This window comes from Colobus angolensis, unplaced genomic scaffold, assembly GCF_000951035.1.
Source record: "Colobus angolensis palliatus isolate OR3802 unplaced genomic scaffold, Cang.pa_1.0 Scaffold38, whole genome shotgun sequence".
Classification (NCBI taxonomy): domain Eukaryota; kingdom Metazoa; phylum Chordata; class Mammalia; order Primates; family Cercopithecidae; genus Colobus; species Colobus angolensis.
Genome location: NW_012117154.1, coordinates 8,550,474 through 8,565,583, shown reverse-complemented (window position 1 = coordinate 8,565,583; position 15,110 = coordinate 8,550,474). Strand labels below are relative to the sequence as shown.

Sequence of the window (15,110 nt, the reverse complement as noted above, 5' to 3'; positions counted from 1 at the left end):
TGCTGAGGCTGTGGTGGGCTGTGTCTCCGCTGCTGAGGCTGTGGTGGGTGGGCTGTGTGTGTCTCCGCTGCTGAGGCTGTGGTGGGTGGGCTGTGTGTGTCTCCGCTGCTGAGGCTGTGGTGGGCTGTGTGTCTGTGCTGCTGAGGCCGTGATGGGTTGTGTGTGTCTGCTGCTGAGGTTGCGGTGGGCTGTGTGTCTCTGCACTGCTACCTGAGCTGCTTACTATGTGCATATTACTTAATCGATCAGAAAAGCAACGCAACAACAACCAGAGAAGAGAATGCCATGTCCTCCCAATGAGCTCCTGTGGCTCATGGTACCACTGTCATGGAAAAATGGAAAATCAGACATTTACAACTTGAGCCATTTGAAAAGGGAGGATTAGCCAAAAATCATTAATCGCAAGCAAAACCCCTGAAATTTAAGATACTCCCTAATGACCAAAATAAACAGAGTTTAACTGTTACTTGTTATGTTATACTGGAAACCACTTAAACAGGACACTAAAGTGGTCACTGTATAAGTAGCCCTGGGAAAGAAAGCCCAGGGGACGTTGTTATATTTTTTTGTGACAATGACTTTCACCCTAACCAGGGCCAAAAATGTCATGACTTTCTATCCTATATCCTATTAAAAATTTAGCAACACTGTTAATGTGGAGATTTGAAGTAACAGGCAGTCTGGAGTTGGGTCTGGTCTTGGGCTGGCACATCAGGTGCTGCCGAACGGCAGTTCTTTTTTTTTCCCCCTTTTGAGACGAGTTTCACTCTTGTTGCTCAGGCTGGAGTGCAGTGGTGCAATCTCGGCTCACCGCAACCTCCACCTCCTGGGCTCAAGCGATTCACCTGCCTCAGCCTCAGGAGTAGCTGGGATTACGGACATGCGCCACCACACCCGGCTTATTTTGTATTTTTAGTGGGGATGGGGTTTCTCCATATTGGTCAGGCTGATCTCGAACTTCCCACCTCAGGTGATCCGCCCACCCAGCCTCCTGAAGTGCTGGGATTACAGGCGTGAGCCACCGTGCCCGGCCTGAATGGCAGTTCTTTTACCCCTTCCTGTGCCACCTGCCTGCGTGCTAGGCTATTTCCTGTCACGCTCGGTGCCTGGCTCACAGAGCGCTTGTGGACCTCGTTGTGTACCACCGTGGCATGTGCTGGGCCCAGCTCTGGGCTCTTACACACACATACAGGTGTGATGGTGTTGTCCCCACACCACTGCGGCCTCATACCTGATGTTCAAGGGGCTCAGACGAGCATCCATGAGGTTCTCTCCAGCTCTCGGTTTAGGGCAGGCTGAGCCTTAGTTGCATCATCTTTCAAGTTGTGCAACTTAGTGCATTTGTGAAGGTCAGAGGTAGGAAGCATGGTCCTTTCTACAAATGGTGACCATGCTCACCAAAGTCCATTCAGCACAAACTCAGTGAGTGCCTGTGATGGGCCAGGCTATGTCCTGCGTTCTTGGGATGCTTCAGCCAGTGATGTGCATGGGTGCCCAGCGTGCGGGGAGGAGAGGTCTACAGAAGCACACCTCACAGGAGGTGAGGAGGGGGTGGAAGCAGGTGGTTGTGTCCAATGGTTGGTCAGGGCAGGGCTCATCCAGTCAGTGGGGAGCCACACAGATGTGGGGAGAGTCCTCCAGGCAGAACAGGCAGGCTGAGCTGAGGCTGTGAACAGGAGGTGGGGTTGGCAGCACAGAGGCCCTGTCGCCTCAGTAGGGTGAGCTGTGGAAGAGGTGTGAATGACGTGGGCCTTGATGAGTCTGTGGAGAGCTGACAGGGCTGCTGGCTGCTGTGCTGGGTGTGGACTGAAGGGCGGTGAGGGTGAAGGCAGAGACACGGTGGGAGGGGGAAGGCTGAGCCTTTACAGCCGTCCACAGAGTAGATGCACTGGTGGGCTGTGGGCAGAGCCAGGACGGTTCGTTCTTTGTTTTTTCTATTGTGTTTCTAACGCTTATTTAATGTTGTTCTCTTTCAGTGTCTTTGGTGCAACACTAACAAGGCTTGTCTGGACTACCCAGTTACAAACATCTTGCCACCTGCTTCCCTTTGTAAATTGAGCTCTGCACGCTGGGGAGTTTGTTGGGGTAAGTCATTTTTTTCATTTGCTTCTTGCAAAATCGATGCTTCTTTGAAAATAGTAGTATGGGCTGGGTGCGGTGGCTCACATCTGTAATCCCAGTACTTTGGGAGACAGAAGCGGGTGGATCATGAGGTCAAGACATTGAGACCATCCTGGCCAACATGATGAAGCCCCGTCTCTATTAAAAATACAGAAATTAGCTGGGCATGGTGATGCGCACTTGTAATCCCAGCTACTTGGGAGGCTGAGACAGGAGAATCGCTCTAACCCAGGAGGCGGAGGTTGCAGTGAACCGAGATTGTGCCACTGCACTCCAGCCTGGCGACAGAGTGAGACTCCGTCTCAAAAAAAGAAAATGGTATTATGTGCCCAGTTAGCAGAAGTTGCTAGAAAATGTGATGCCAGTAGCTCTGTGACTCCCAGGGAGAGGCTGGGAAGCCAGGGGTGATCTGGTGACCGGGAAAACAGCCCTGGGTCTCCCTGGGGAACCTGGAGGACCTCCTTCAAGGTCAGCCCAGCACTGAGCTCTGTCTCCCCACGTTACAGAAGGTGTGGGGGAAGGGCGAGTTGGAAGGCAGTGTGTCTGACTTCTCTGCTCAGTATGTTTTGTTCATATGTCACCCTGAAACTCATCTATGAGTTCCCCTAGAATCTGCAGTTTTCCCAGCTTGAGAATCCCTGCTTAGTGTGGACACAGCCCTCTTTTTTTGTGTGGTTATCTTTGTATATTTGATTTTGTGGGCATTTTTTAATTAGGGGTATCAGCTCTTGTAAGATTCAAATTGTTTCCTAGTTTGCCTTTTTGCCTGTTTTTTTTTTTTTTTGAGACAGAGTCTGGCTGTGTCGCCCAGACTGGAGTGCAGTAGCACAATCTTGGCTCACTGCAAGCTCCGCCTCCCGGGTTCACGCCATTCTCCTGCCTCAGCCTCCTGAGTAGCTGGGACCACAGGTACCCGCCACCTCGCCCGGCTAATTTCTTGTATTTTATAGTAGAGATGGGGTTTCACCGTGTTAGCCAGGATGGTCTCAATCTCCTGACCTCGTGATCTGCCCACCTCGGCCTCCCAAAGTGCTGGGATGACAGGCGTGAGCCACTGCGCCTGGCCCCCTAGTTTGCCTTTTAAATCAGTCTGTGGTGTGTTTTGTTACCTGGAACTCATTATTATGTAGTTGAATTTATTCATCCTTTAGACTTCAGGTTTTGGGGTAGGTAATACGTAGGGTTCCCAGGCTTTGTAAAGGAGCAGTGTTTTCTTAAGGCGTTTTGATGATTCCTTCTGTTTATTTGCATCTCGGGTCCCTCTGCAACTTACGTCTTATTTATCACTCTTCTAATTGATTTCCATTTCAAAATCTCTCAGGCTCCACCTGAAACAACTTGCTGTCAATGTTGAGGCCCTAGAGAATTCAGAAGTTTGCGTGGTGGTGATGGTTGTAGTGTGGGATGTCTGGCAGGGGAGGTGGTGGTGTGTGTGCACATTCGTGTGTGATGTGTGTACTGTGTGTGGTGCATGTGTGTGTGTGTATGTGAACATTCCTGTGCCCATCATGTCTTGTGTGTTCCTGTCATGTCTGCCTCCACCTTGCCTCGTCCCTTCCATGGAACTTCCCTTAATGACCACTCTGTAGAGAGGGCTCCTGGACCTGGGGAGCCTTGCCACCTGTTCTGGAGGTGTTTTTAGTGGCACATGGTTTCTGATGAAGTGCACACATCTAAAGTCTCCCCTGCATGGACTCTGGTTTATAGCCTACACAGTACACACACGTGTGTGCATATATTCCGTGCATTTTTGCAGACTTATACAGGTTATCACCACTCACAGCAAAGTAGGTAGGACTTCCAGGACTCTCAGAAGGCCCAGTTCCTGTCAGGACCCCCATGGGAGCCACTGGACTTCCCATCACCACAGATTAGTGTCGCTGGTTCCGGCCTTATGTGGAAGAAATCCTGTGCTGTATTGGACGTTTTATTCAGCGTGTGCCCGAGATTCATGTCAGCTGCCTGCACCAGTTGTCCGTCTCGTGCAGTGTTCTACAGCTGTTCAGCCACGCTGCCGCCCAGGGACGTCTGGGTCCTTCTCGTGCTGCCGCCCAGGGACGTCTGGGTCCCTCTGGCGCTGCTGCCCAGGGACGTCTGGGTCCCTCCGGCGCTGCTGCCCAGGAACGTCTGGGTCCCTCTGGCGCTGCTGCTCAGGGACGTCTGGGTCCCTCTGGTGCTGCCGCTCAGGGATGTCTGGGTCCTTCTCGTGCTGCTGTGAGCGGTCTTGTGTTGGCGCTGGCACAGGTGCTCACTTCTGGAGGCGCGGAGGAGTGGAGTTGCTGCGTCACAGAGCGTATTTGTGTTTAGCCTTAGTACATGTGCCAAACATTTTTGGAGTGGCTGTACCAGTTTGGCCTCCCCCAAGCAATGTGGGACTTGGCTGCTCCACATCCCTCCCAATGTTTAGGGTCACCAGTCACCCTAAGTTTAGTCCATCTAGCAGGTATGTCGTGGTGTCTTGTGCTGCTCATCTGCATTTCTGCAGTGACTGGCCGGTCATGCTGAGCACCTTTACAGTGGTGGGCGTTTCTGACAATTCTCTTGTGAAATGAAATTCCCACATTAGGCTGCAGAAGTGGATGGACACACAGTGCCTGCCCTGCACACAAAAGTGACAGCAGGTGACTAGTCACAGTCACAGCGGGGAGGGGGCACTGCACACCACACAGGGTCGGGCAGGGGAACAGGGCTCGGGGAGGCAGCCGTGTTGTGACAGGAGGGTGGGGTGCGATGGGCTTGTTTGGTTAATTCTGAGGCTGTGAGGGAACTGACACCCGCTCCTCCGGGAGAAACAGGAAGTGTGCCTGTCCCTGTCGAAAGGAGGAAGAGGCTGTCTGAGCTGAGACCTTGTCCAGCCTTGTCCACGGGAGCAGAGTGGGGAGGAGAAGTTGTGACTGGGCTTTCAGGGCCCTCCTGGTTTCACCAGATGCCATGGCACACATGATAACCGGTTTTAGGTCTCGCACCCCAGGTCCTTGTTTATTCTTACCAATAACCTTAGAACCATTTTTATCCTGTTCTAGGCAAAATTATTTTGGAGCTTTAGTTGTAATGACCTGAAAAACATGCTCACTTGGAGGGAAATGAGATGTCTACAGCACTGGCCGTTTGTCCAGAGGCAAAGATGCCTCTGTTTGTCAGGCCTTTCCTTGGCGTTGGCCGTTGGTCCCGAGGCAGGATGCCTCTCTTGCCAGGCCTCTCCTGCGTCCTTTGGTTTTACCCTGGAGAATCAGCACAAAGGAGCCCAGAGTGTGTTTCCCATTGTGACAGGATTTCTGTTGGTTTTTTAACTAGTTTTAGCTGCTAATCAGAAGAGCTATCTGAGGGGTAGATATGCTTTAGGGCCAGCCATCTTGTTGATCTCATTGGGTTTTTTAGTTGATTTTTCTGGAGTTCTCCAGTCAAAAAATGACATCTTCTGCCAATGAAGGTCCCCTCTGTAGTTCTCCCTGTTGCTGTAATTTTTGCAGTTCTATACTTCCAGAACAGGTCAGAGGAGGAAAAAACACAGGATTAAAAGTTCAAAAGGCGTTTGATCAGATGTAACCTCCTATTCCTGATTTTCAAACTGTTTTAATAAACTAAGAAATGAATTCTCTTAAACAGGTAACCTACTAGAAGTGGATCTCAGGGTCCAGGGCAGCAGGGGGGTGAGGCTGAGGGAGCCCCAGCCTCCTTGCCAGGGCCCAGGCGTGCAGCAGGTGTTCACTCCCAGCCCCTGGAGCTCAGAGGTTGTCACCTGTGGTGGTGGCACAGCTATTAACTGTAGTTAAGAACAGTGAATCATGCGGTCATCTACTGCCCAGGGGAGTTTGCTTATAAAGCCATCTTCAGGCCGGGCGCGGTGGCTCAAGCCTGTAATCCCAGCACTTTGGGAGGCTGAGACGGGCAGATCATGAGGTCAGGAGATCGAGACCATCCTGGCTAACACAGTGAAACCCCGTCTCTACTAAAAATACAAAAAAACTAGCCGGGCGAGGTGGCGGGCGCCTGTAGTCCCAGCTCCTCGGGAGGCTGAGGCAGGAGAATGGCGTAAACCCAGGAGGCGGAGCTTGCAGTGAGCTGAGATCCGGCCACTGCACTCCAGCCTGGGCAACAGAGCAAGACTCCGTCTCAAAAAAAAAAAAAAAAAGCCATCTTCAGGAGGCTGGGTGGGTGTTTTTGTTTTTTTCGAGATGGTGTCTTGCCGTGTTCCCCAAGCTGGAGTGCAATAGTGCAGACATAGCTCACTGCAGCCTCAACCTCCCGAGCTCAAGCGATCCTCCCACCTCAGCCTCCCATGTCGCTGCGACCAGAGGTGCATGCACCACACCCAGCTAGTTTTTAAAAAATTTTTGTAGAGATGGGCAGGGGTGGGTCTCACTTTGTTGGCCAGGCGGGTGTTGAACTCCTGGACTCAAGCCATCCTCCCGTTTTGGCCTCCCAGAGTGCTGGGATTATAGGTGTGAACCACTGTGTCCAGCCAAGAAGGCTGTTTGAACTGCATGATTGAAGACATGTTTGCAAAAGTAGTGTTACAGTATTTTTTGGTTGGCTCTAGTTTGAACTGAATGGAAAAATCTTGGCTGATTTTAATATATAGGTCTTTAAAAGAAGTTTAAAAGAATAGCAAGATCTGTTTTAAATGTGCATGTGTCTCCGAAGGCTGGTTAAGGAAATCATAACAGGGTTTGGGACTGATTAGTCAGCCGTTCTTCAACCCCAAGGTCCCCAAAATATTCGGATTTGAAGATGATCCCATCTTGTTCCGTGGCCTCATCCGCTCCTCCACGGTCATTCCTTACGAAACTGGCTGCCAGTATGTGCCCTTTACGTAAATTTATTGTAAATAAAAATTTACAGTATTTCTCTTGTAAATCATTGTAATATTCTTGACTGTGGTTTAAACAAAAAGCAAAGCTGCATCAGGCTTAACCTCCATTTCTGTGAGTTTAGAATGTCTTAGGAGAGTCTGAATACTCTCCTAAGTACTGGAATTTTGGTTTAGTTAACTTTTCTCAGGCTTGAAATACCTTTTCAAACTCAACTGAGACAGACTACCCTGTCACTTCAGTTCATTGTGGTTAATATTATAAACCACAGATAGGAACATGTGGCTGAAAGGAGACTCGGAGAGGGCGGGACCCTGGGGGTGGGGGCAGGGCCACAGGCTCTCCACACCCCAGGAGCAGGCTTCCTGGACGAGGTGGCTTTCCTACTTTCGCTCCTGTGTTCCGAGGTTGTTCCCCAGGGACAAGGGAAGGCTGCGGTGCTGGGTCGGTTATGTGTCTGGGGCGGCCCTAACTCCAGGCGCTTGAATCTCCAGTGAACTTTGAGGCATTGATCATCACCATGTCGGTGGTCGGAGGAGCCCTCCTCCTGGGCATTGCCATCTGCTGCTGCTGCTGCTGCAGGAGGAAGAGGAGCCGGCAGCCAGACAGGAGCGAGGAGAAGGCCATGCGCGAGCGGGAGGAGAGGCGGATACGGCAGGAGGAACGGTGAGGTCGCAGTGATGCCTGCTGGGAAAAAGGTCACTTCGAGGGGATGCAGATCTGCCAGGCCGTGGAAATCATGTGGACACATCCTGAGTTTCCCTCAGTTTTTAGAAATGAAGCATGTGTGTAGTGCCCAGGGGATCTTCTAGGTCGTGGTAGAGAGGGAGAGACCGTGGTGGGAACCTAGCGGTGGCTGCGAACCTTGCTTCCACGGGCTTCCTCGCTGGTCTCCTCCCATCAGTGCAATAAGACTGAGTCTGTGGCCGGTGTCACCAATGTGTGACGGCTGCTAAGGCGGCTCGTCCTGGCCCAGCATTTGCCAAGAGCAAGCTGAGGCTCAGAGGGGGCAGCGTCTGACTGTGGGCCAGGTGGGCTCTCCTGTCACCCTTTCCCTGGTGACACAGCGCTCTCCTGAGCGTCTCCTGGGGCTCTCGGGTAGCCCTGGGAGGAGGTGCTGTCGTCCACACCTGGCAAGGGAGAGGGTCTGAGGGGCCGACTGTCAGGTTGGTGGCGGGTGAGGGTGGCGGCGGGGCATATTTTCCATGTAGTCACCTTGAGTCACATGCTACTAAGTAAAAGCTGAGAATTGCATTTTTCTAACCATTCAGAACCTGGTGTATGATTTTTACTGTGTTTTCTTCATATGAAAAAAGCTTTTTAAAAATCGCAATATTGGGCATTTGAATTGCTTTTATTGAAAAGAATAGAATAATACATTGGAACAACCTTCGAAGACTGGGTTCGTTGTCACCTTGCCTGTCCTGGTGGGTATGTGGCCTGATGACCAAGCTTGTCCCCGTCCTGGTTTCACTCTGGGAACTGGAGGGAAGCCACCAGAAGAAACCTGGAGCCTCCACTGAAGGACACGAAGGTCGTGTCTAGCAGTTCCACTGTGCGTTGTCGCTTGGTGTTCATCATGTTCCTCTGTGTTTTAGGAGAGCAGAGATGAAGACAAGACATGATGAAATCAGAAAAAAATACGGTAAGGACTGGTCACGCCTCCTTTTTGACTGGTTGGGAGGCGACGGCACGCTGTCTGCGTCCTCATCGGACTGGTTGGGAGGCGACGGCACGCTGTCTCGGTCCTCGTTAGTGCCAGTGGGGCCTGAGATTGGGCTCTGGGTTCACCTATCGGAACAGAAGGAGGTCTCTCCAGAGAGGAACAGCTGGCGGTTGTTGCCAGCAGTGCTGTGGTGAACTCTTTCCTAAGAATATTTTTATCTCAGCCAGTCGTCTTCATGAAGTCTGGTTTCTCAGATACCTCTTTGCTTATCGAGTCACAGGCCTTCTGGGCTGGAAGTCTGCGGCTGTTCTGCTGTCGTGTTTGGCTTCCCGTGGGTGCACCTGCGCAGCCAAGGTGCTGCGGCTTTCTGGTCTCTGTTTCAGGGCGGCCCCTCATCCGCGGGAGCAACGCCATCTTCTGAGTGTGGCAGGCGCTCCTTCCAAGCACTCCCCAGCACCGGCCCTGCTCCCTCTTGCCCGGCCTGGGGGTTCTGTTCTCGTTTGGTTGTATCTGGAGAGATTTTGGAGGGGAGCTTTGAAGGAGCCACAAGGAATGTGTTTGCCAAGTGTAAACCTTTTATTTAGTTGGAGTGAATTGGAAACACGCATTATATTATCTGTGCTCCCCCAAATCACGTGATGTTCACTGCTTAACACCGGACGCCATCACCCAGCCGTGCTTTGTTGATTCTATACTGATTTTTTTTTTTTTTTTTTGAGACGGAGTCTCGCTCTGTTGCCCAGGCTGGAGTGCAGTAGCGCGATCTTGGCTCACTGCAAGCTCCGCCTCCCGGGTTCCCGCCATTCTCCTGCTTCAGCTACCCAAGTAGTTCGGACTACAGACGCCCGACTAATTTTTTTGTGTTTTTAGTAGAGACGGGGTTTCACCGAGTTAGCCAGGATGGTCTCAATCTCCTGACCTCATGATCTGCCCGCCTCGGCCTCCCAAAGTGCTGGGATTACAGGCGTGAGCCACTGCGCCCGGCCAATTCTGTACTGATTTTAAAGTCCGCAAAGAGTCTAGCGTCTCCTGCGCTGGGTTTGTGGTTGTGTGACGTCATGGACATGGTGGGAACTGACTCCTCGCCTGTGCGAGGTGTGAGGTCCTGGGTTCACGGCAGCCGCGGGCCTCAGGAATCTGTCGTCCTGCGCCCACGGTGCTTTCCTTGAAGCAGTGTATTAAAGGCTAAACCTAACTGGAAAATTTCAGAGCCTTTTCTGACTAATGCAGATGTTTTGAGTCTTCTGTTTGTATTAGGAAATACCATAAATTTGTGGTATTTTAGGATCCCGCCCACTGGGGGCACGGTGACATCACTGCAGTTGTTTCCGTCATCAGGTAGGGGACGGGACTGCAAAGCCCAGCAGCCACCGTGAGCAGCGCCTCTGTCAGGCGCGGGTGGTTGGCGTTGTAGCCCCCAGAGGCTTGGTTCCCTCTCATGGGGGCTGCAGGGTTCCCATGCTGCTGGTGCCCTGGGCTGTAAACGCTGGGTAGCTCTGCCCACTGGCCGGGATGTTCCCTCCCTGTCAGTTCTGGCCTCCTTGGAAAGTCACCTCCTTGTGACTGTGCTGTGACCTGAGGCCAGGTGAGTCCTGCCAGTCTCGAAGTGTCGGCTTTGGGGCGTGAGGCTGCCTTGGCTGCTGGCCTCGAGATGGCCAGCGGCTGACGGAGGCTTTTTCCTACGTGTTCCCACCCATCACCTCCTGAGTGCTTCCTGCTTGGGCACTGACTTTCTGGGTTCGCTACTGCCTTGTCCTTGCCCCACCCCCTCCGTCACCTGTTTCCTGGTGTGTGTCTGGAGTGGGTGGTGACCAGGTACCTGCGTGCAACTGTCAAAAGGAGCAGCACCAGGGTCGCCCTCCTCAGTGAGCGCATGCCTGTGTTCGTGGAGCGTGGGCCCAGCAGCGTCTGTGCAGGCCTTGGCTGAAGGCAGCATGCTTTCCTTGAAATGGAAGAGTCAAAACGAGCTTTTTGGCACCTAGTGACTAATGTTAATGTAAATAAAAGATGAGGTGGACACACACACACACACACACAGCCCAGCACCTGCTATCGCCAAGTGCAAGCTGTGTTCAAAGTTGCTCGACCTTTACTGTGCCCCAGCTCCCAGCGGGTGTGAGGCTGTGGGCGGCCGGCCAGGTTCTTGGTGGAGCGGTGTCTTCTGTGTCAGGGCCCTGATTGACTTGCACCTGCCATTTTGGTGGTTAATTTGGCCCTTTAATTGCATTGATGAAATTCGCTTTTTGTGCCAGTTTGTAATAAAGCCCGTTGAATGGCCTGTGCTTTAGAAAGCCTCAGCTAGGTAGAATAATTCCGGGGAATTCCGGATGGGAGAGTGGGAGAAGGCGTGTGAGTCAACCTGGTGCAGTTACATAAAATACCAGCACGCACGCAAAACCCTTCTTTTGGCTTTGGTTTTTCCCTCTAAACTGGAAGTAGACTGAGGAGCAGGTTTTTCAATAAGACCTTAACCAGTCTCTTTGCAGCTGGTATCTGATAACTCTTTCCCAAAACCGACTTTGAGCCTCATCTCCCAAAGCCTGACGCCTGTGGCCCTCCTTGACGGGCAAGAAGGAAACGTGGCTAGGCCCTTCCTTACCATCTGCTTCCCTGCCTCCCCTTCCACCCAGCCCCCAGAATACCTGCAGTGAGTAGCTTTGTTGTAATCACTGCAGATAATTTTAGTGTACAATACAGATTTTTAAAGGGAGAGAGAGGCCGGGGCGGTGGCTCATGCCTGTAATCCCAGCTGCAGGGAGGGATTACAGGGAGACCGAGATGGGTGGATCACCTGAGGTCGGGAGTTCGAGACCAGCCTGACCAACATGGAGAAACCCTGTCTCTACTAAAAATACAAAAAATTAGCTGAATGTGGTGGTGGACGCCTATAATCCCAGCTACCTGGAAGCTGAGGCAGGAGAGTTCCTTGAACCCAGGAGGCAGAGGTTGCAGTGAGCCAAGACTGCACCATTGCACTCTATTCTGGGCAACAAGAGCAAAACTCCGTCTCAAATAAAAAATAAAGAGGGAGAGAGTGTGTGTATGTGCATGTGTGTCTGCAGTGTGAAGGGAAAACTTCTGGTCCTCGGGTAACTACCACGGGTTTACTCTTATGGTTCAATACACATTTTCTCCCAGTTCTGTCAGAGTACTTAGAGAGTTAGATTGAGGGTCGTGTTAGTTCTTTCTGTAGCCTTAATTCGAAAGGTTTAAGAGCAAGTATAAACACAAAGTAAGGTCATTCTGTCTAATACTAGCCATTCACTGTGGAACTAACCAACCGCTGTGGAAAGAAATGTTTGCCTTAAATTTCTTTTCTTTGCCGAGCATCAGGAAATAAGTGCTTATCTGTTAGGATCTGTTAGAATTCTTGTTTCTAGTAAATTTTATTTCAAAGTTTAAAGTGGTTTGACTTCAAAGAAGGTTAAGCACAGGATGAGAGCCTGCTTACAACACCCATTGTCGCTATACCCTCGGTCAGTCTTCTTATGAGCCTTAGGCAGTCTGTGTGGCTTTTTAAGATTTTGTTTCTGGTTGAATGAATGAAGTTATGATTCAGGTTGATTTTGTTTTCAGGCCTGTTTAAAGAAGAAAACCCATATGCTAGATTTGAAAACCACTAACGCGCTCCAGCCGTCAGGAAGTCCCCACGCTTCCTGTGAGGTGCACACTCCGCAGCGCAGCCCAGCCGGGAGACCACGTGGCCCTCGCCGTCTCCTGACCTTGACCAGTGAACCTGCCAGCCTTCCAGGACAGGTGGCTGGAGAGCTGCCCCTGAAGGACAGTCTTCCTCGCGTCCTGCAAACTGGTGACCTTCTATTCCCTGTTCATCTCTGTTTCTAGATTTAGTCACTTGAAATAAGAAATCTTTGGGGTTTGGGGTTTTTTATACTCTTCTCAGTTTGTAAGAAGCTAACTGCACGCAGAGCCGCCTGACGGCACCTAGCACTGTGGCTGTCATTCTCCTGGGGCAGCAGCAGAACCCTGCCTTCCTCTCTGTCTGCTAACTAGCTTCACACGCAACAGAGGGAAGACGGTTTGACTTTTGTCGTGAGGAGAACTGACCAGCCCTCATCAGTCCCCATAAAACCACGGACAGCATCGAGTCTTCACACCTGTTGACTCACATGGCTTTTGCTGATGACACGGGGCTCCAGTACACAGTCTGATAAGGACTTACTTCCTAACCTCAATTGTATTAAATAGCATTGGGGAATAGCCAAACCTTTAAAAAAAGAAAAAAAAAAAGACTGGATTTTCCTCCCTACTTAAAAGATTTCACCAGAAGACTTTCCTATAAAAATTCAGGCTCTTTTTGGACAGTTTTTAAAATTTGTATCTTTACTAGAACGTGAGAATCTTTTTCCCTTGGAAGCTTGAATTAGAAACGTGGTGTTTGGCCTGCCTCTGCAGCACCGGTTGCCTGCTCGTGTGCCAGCACTGTTGGGAGGACGGGGCAGGACGCTGCAGCTTTCTCCAGCCCTGTTGGCATCCTCAGTGCCTGCAAGCCTCCCCCTGCCTGTTGGGCTGTCTGGGGGGTGGCCATTTGGGGATCGTGGGGACGGGGTCCACCCCAAGAAGAAAGAAAGGCCCATCCACAGGCCTGGCTCTGGGCCAGAGCCAGCTGAGGGCTCTCCTCACACCGTCCAGCAGGCGCCAGTGCTCCTTCTGCCTCACGGGACCAGTCCAGCTTCCAGCCGCTCTGGCTCGAGGGTGTTCTGAGCCCTTCCTTCAGAGTGGGCTTCCCCAGGAGCTCTCCAGTGGCACTGCTGGACCTGCCCCACGTTTCTATAAAATCAGGATACGTGGCTTTAGTAAGTAGACCAAGCGGTTCATGGCAGGGAGAGCAGCGTGCGGGGAAGTCACTGAAAAGTGCTGCCTGAGGAAGTTTGAAAATAGTCCCCGTTCCAGATTGCCTTGAATTTTAAAACGTTTTGCTTTGGGAAAGTAGGTCGACAGCACCTAAGATAAATGATGCATTCCATGTTCACACCTCACAGTCAGGAAAACTGAGAAAACTGTCTTCAGCATGAACTAAAGTTCACAGGCAGATCACTGTGATCCACAACACTAAGAACTCATCAAACAGCTTGATAAGCCTTTTTGACTGTGTGCATCTGTATCGGGAATAATATTCCTATGCTGAAATTTTCACAAAGAATAGAACCTGCACCCAGTTCTTCAGCCTGATTTCTCTGACCTCTTGGGCATTTGTATTTGTAGTAAAGTATTGCAGCGTTTCCTAAGTATTTTATAGCAGCCATCAAAATTGGACTTTGTATTGTTTATTCATAAAAGAAACTTAGTAATAGACTTGAACGAACTTTGTATGAATACAGTAGTGTGTACGCAAAATCAGTGTCCTGAATGTAGGCTGCTGAGCTGAAGGTAGAGCTTGGTTGTTAAATACAGTGGGTGAATCCTTGCGTTCAGTGTAGAAGCTACGTCTATAAGGTTGGTCTTCGTCCATCTGATTTTTTCTGAAATACGCTAAGAGCAGCCACAAAACTGTAACCTCAAGGAACCCGTAAAGCTTGGAGTGCCTTAATTTTTAACCAGTTTCCAATAAAGCAGTTTAATATCTGCATTTGTCTAACATGCTGTGTGTTCTGTGTTTCCTATCAGTGGTGTCGACATGACTGCCTGGAATGCTGGGAGGCAGGTTGGCTTTTTTGGGTAAAGTGGGCCTCTGAGCCATCACGGGACGCCTGGGCAGTCTCCAGACTAAATGCCTGTGGCTGTCAAAACGGACCAGGCTGTGTCCTGAAACTCCGCACCCACAGGCCTGCCCCACAGGGGAGGTCTTGGCCGTCTGCTCCCTCCACAGCTGCCCTGCCCGCCGCATGCCTTCCACTTGCACTGGGTGTCGAGGGCGCTGGGAGAAAGCAGGGCTGCCTTCGAGAAGGGTGACCTTGGCCCCGCTGTGTGAAGCGCACACCTGCATGAGGCTCCCGTGCTCCGTGCTCCCCTCCTGTCCTTCCCTGGTTGTCTTCTGTGCCGGGTTCTTAGGGAGTGTCCCGCACCCCGGCCCCCTTCTGTGTTGCTCCTGCCACTTCAGTCCTCTGGGACACAGGGTTTAGTCTGAGCAGCAGAGTCTTGGGGCGTCTCTCTGTCCCGTGGACCTGACCAGCCGGGCAAGGTCTGGGCCTGGGTGTGAGGCAGGGCGGCCGGAAGAGCGGGCAGGATGTCGACTCCGTCGTGTCGCTGACTTTGGGCCAGGGGTAGACACGGCTTCTAAGAAGGCAGCAGGAGGGTGAGGAGCAGCTCTTGTCCTGCTCAGGTTGTCCTGGGGCTCCCCTGACTGCCAGCCTGGCATCACGCCTACAGTCCCCACTCTGCTGGATGGCGCCGTGTGCAGGCCACAGGCGGTGGCTGGCAGTTCAGTCCTCAGTGCTCACTCGACAGGTGGTCCCAGTAGGTACCCAGCACGCCGCCAGCATTCCGGACCAGCTCTGTGAGGCCCATGTTACAGAAGCCTGTCTGCCCCCGAGTCCATCACGAGGGCGGCCGTG

General features: G+C 51.6%; 1 protein-coding gene across 1 annotated transcript in view; it reads left to right on the top strand.

Moving 5' to 3' along the window:
• The window catches only part of PTTG1IP (pituitary tumor-transforming 1 interacting protein), a 25,765-nt gene extending 11,572 nt beyond the window's left edge, over window positions 1-14,193 (top strand). The window contains exons 3-6 of the mRNA XM_011954235.1: window positions 1,977-2,085; window positions 7,427-7,598; window positions 8,531-8,577; window positions 12,175-14,193. Coding sequence (XP_011809625.1) covers window positions 1,977-2,085; window positions 7,427-7,598; window positions 8,531-8,577; window positions 12,175-12,221 — 375 coding nt within the window. The 3' untranslated portion in view covers window positions 12,222-14,193. The remainder of the gene's footprint in view (window positions 1-1,976; window positions 2,086-7,426; window positions 7,599-8,530; window positions 8,578-12,174) is intronic.
• Window positions 14,194-15,110: the final 917 nt, after the last annotated feature.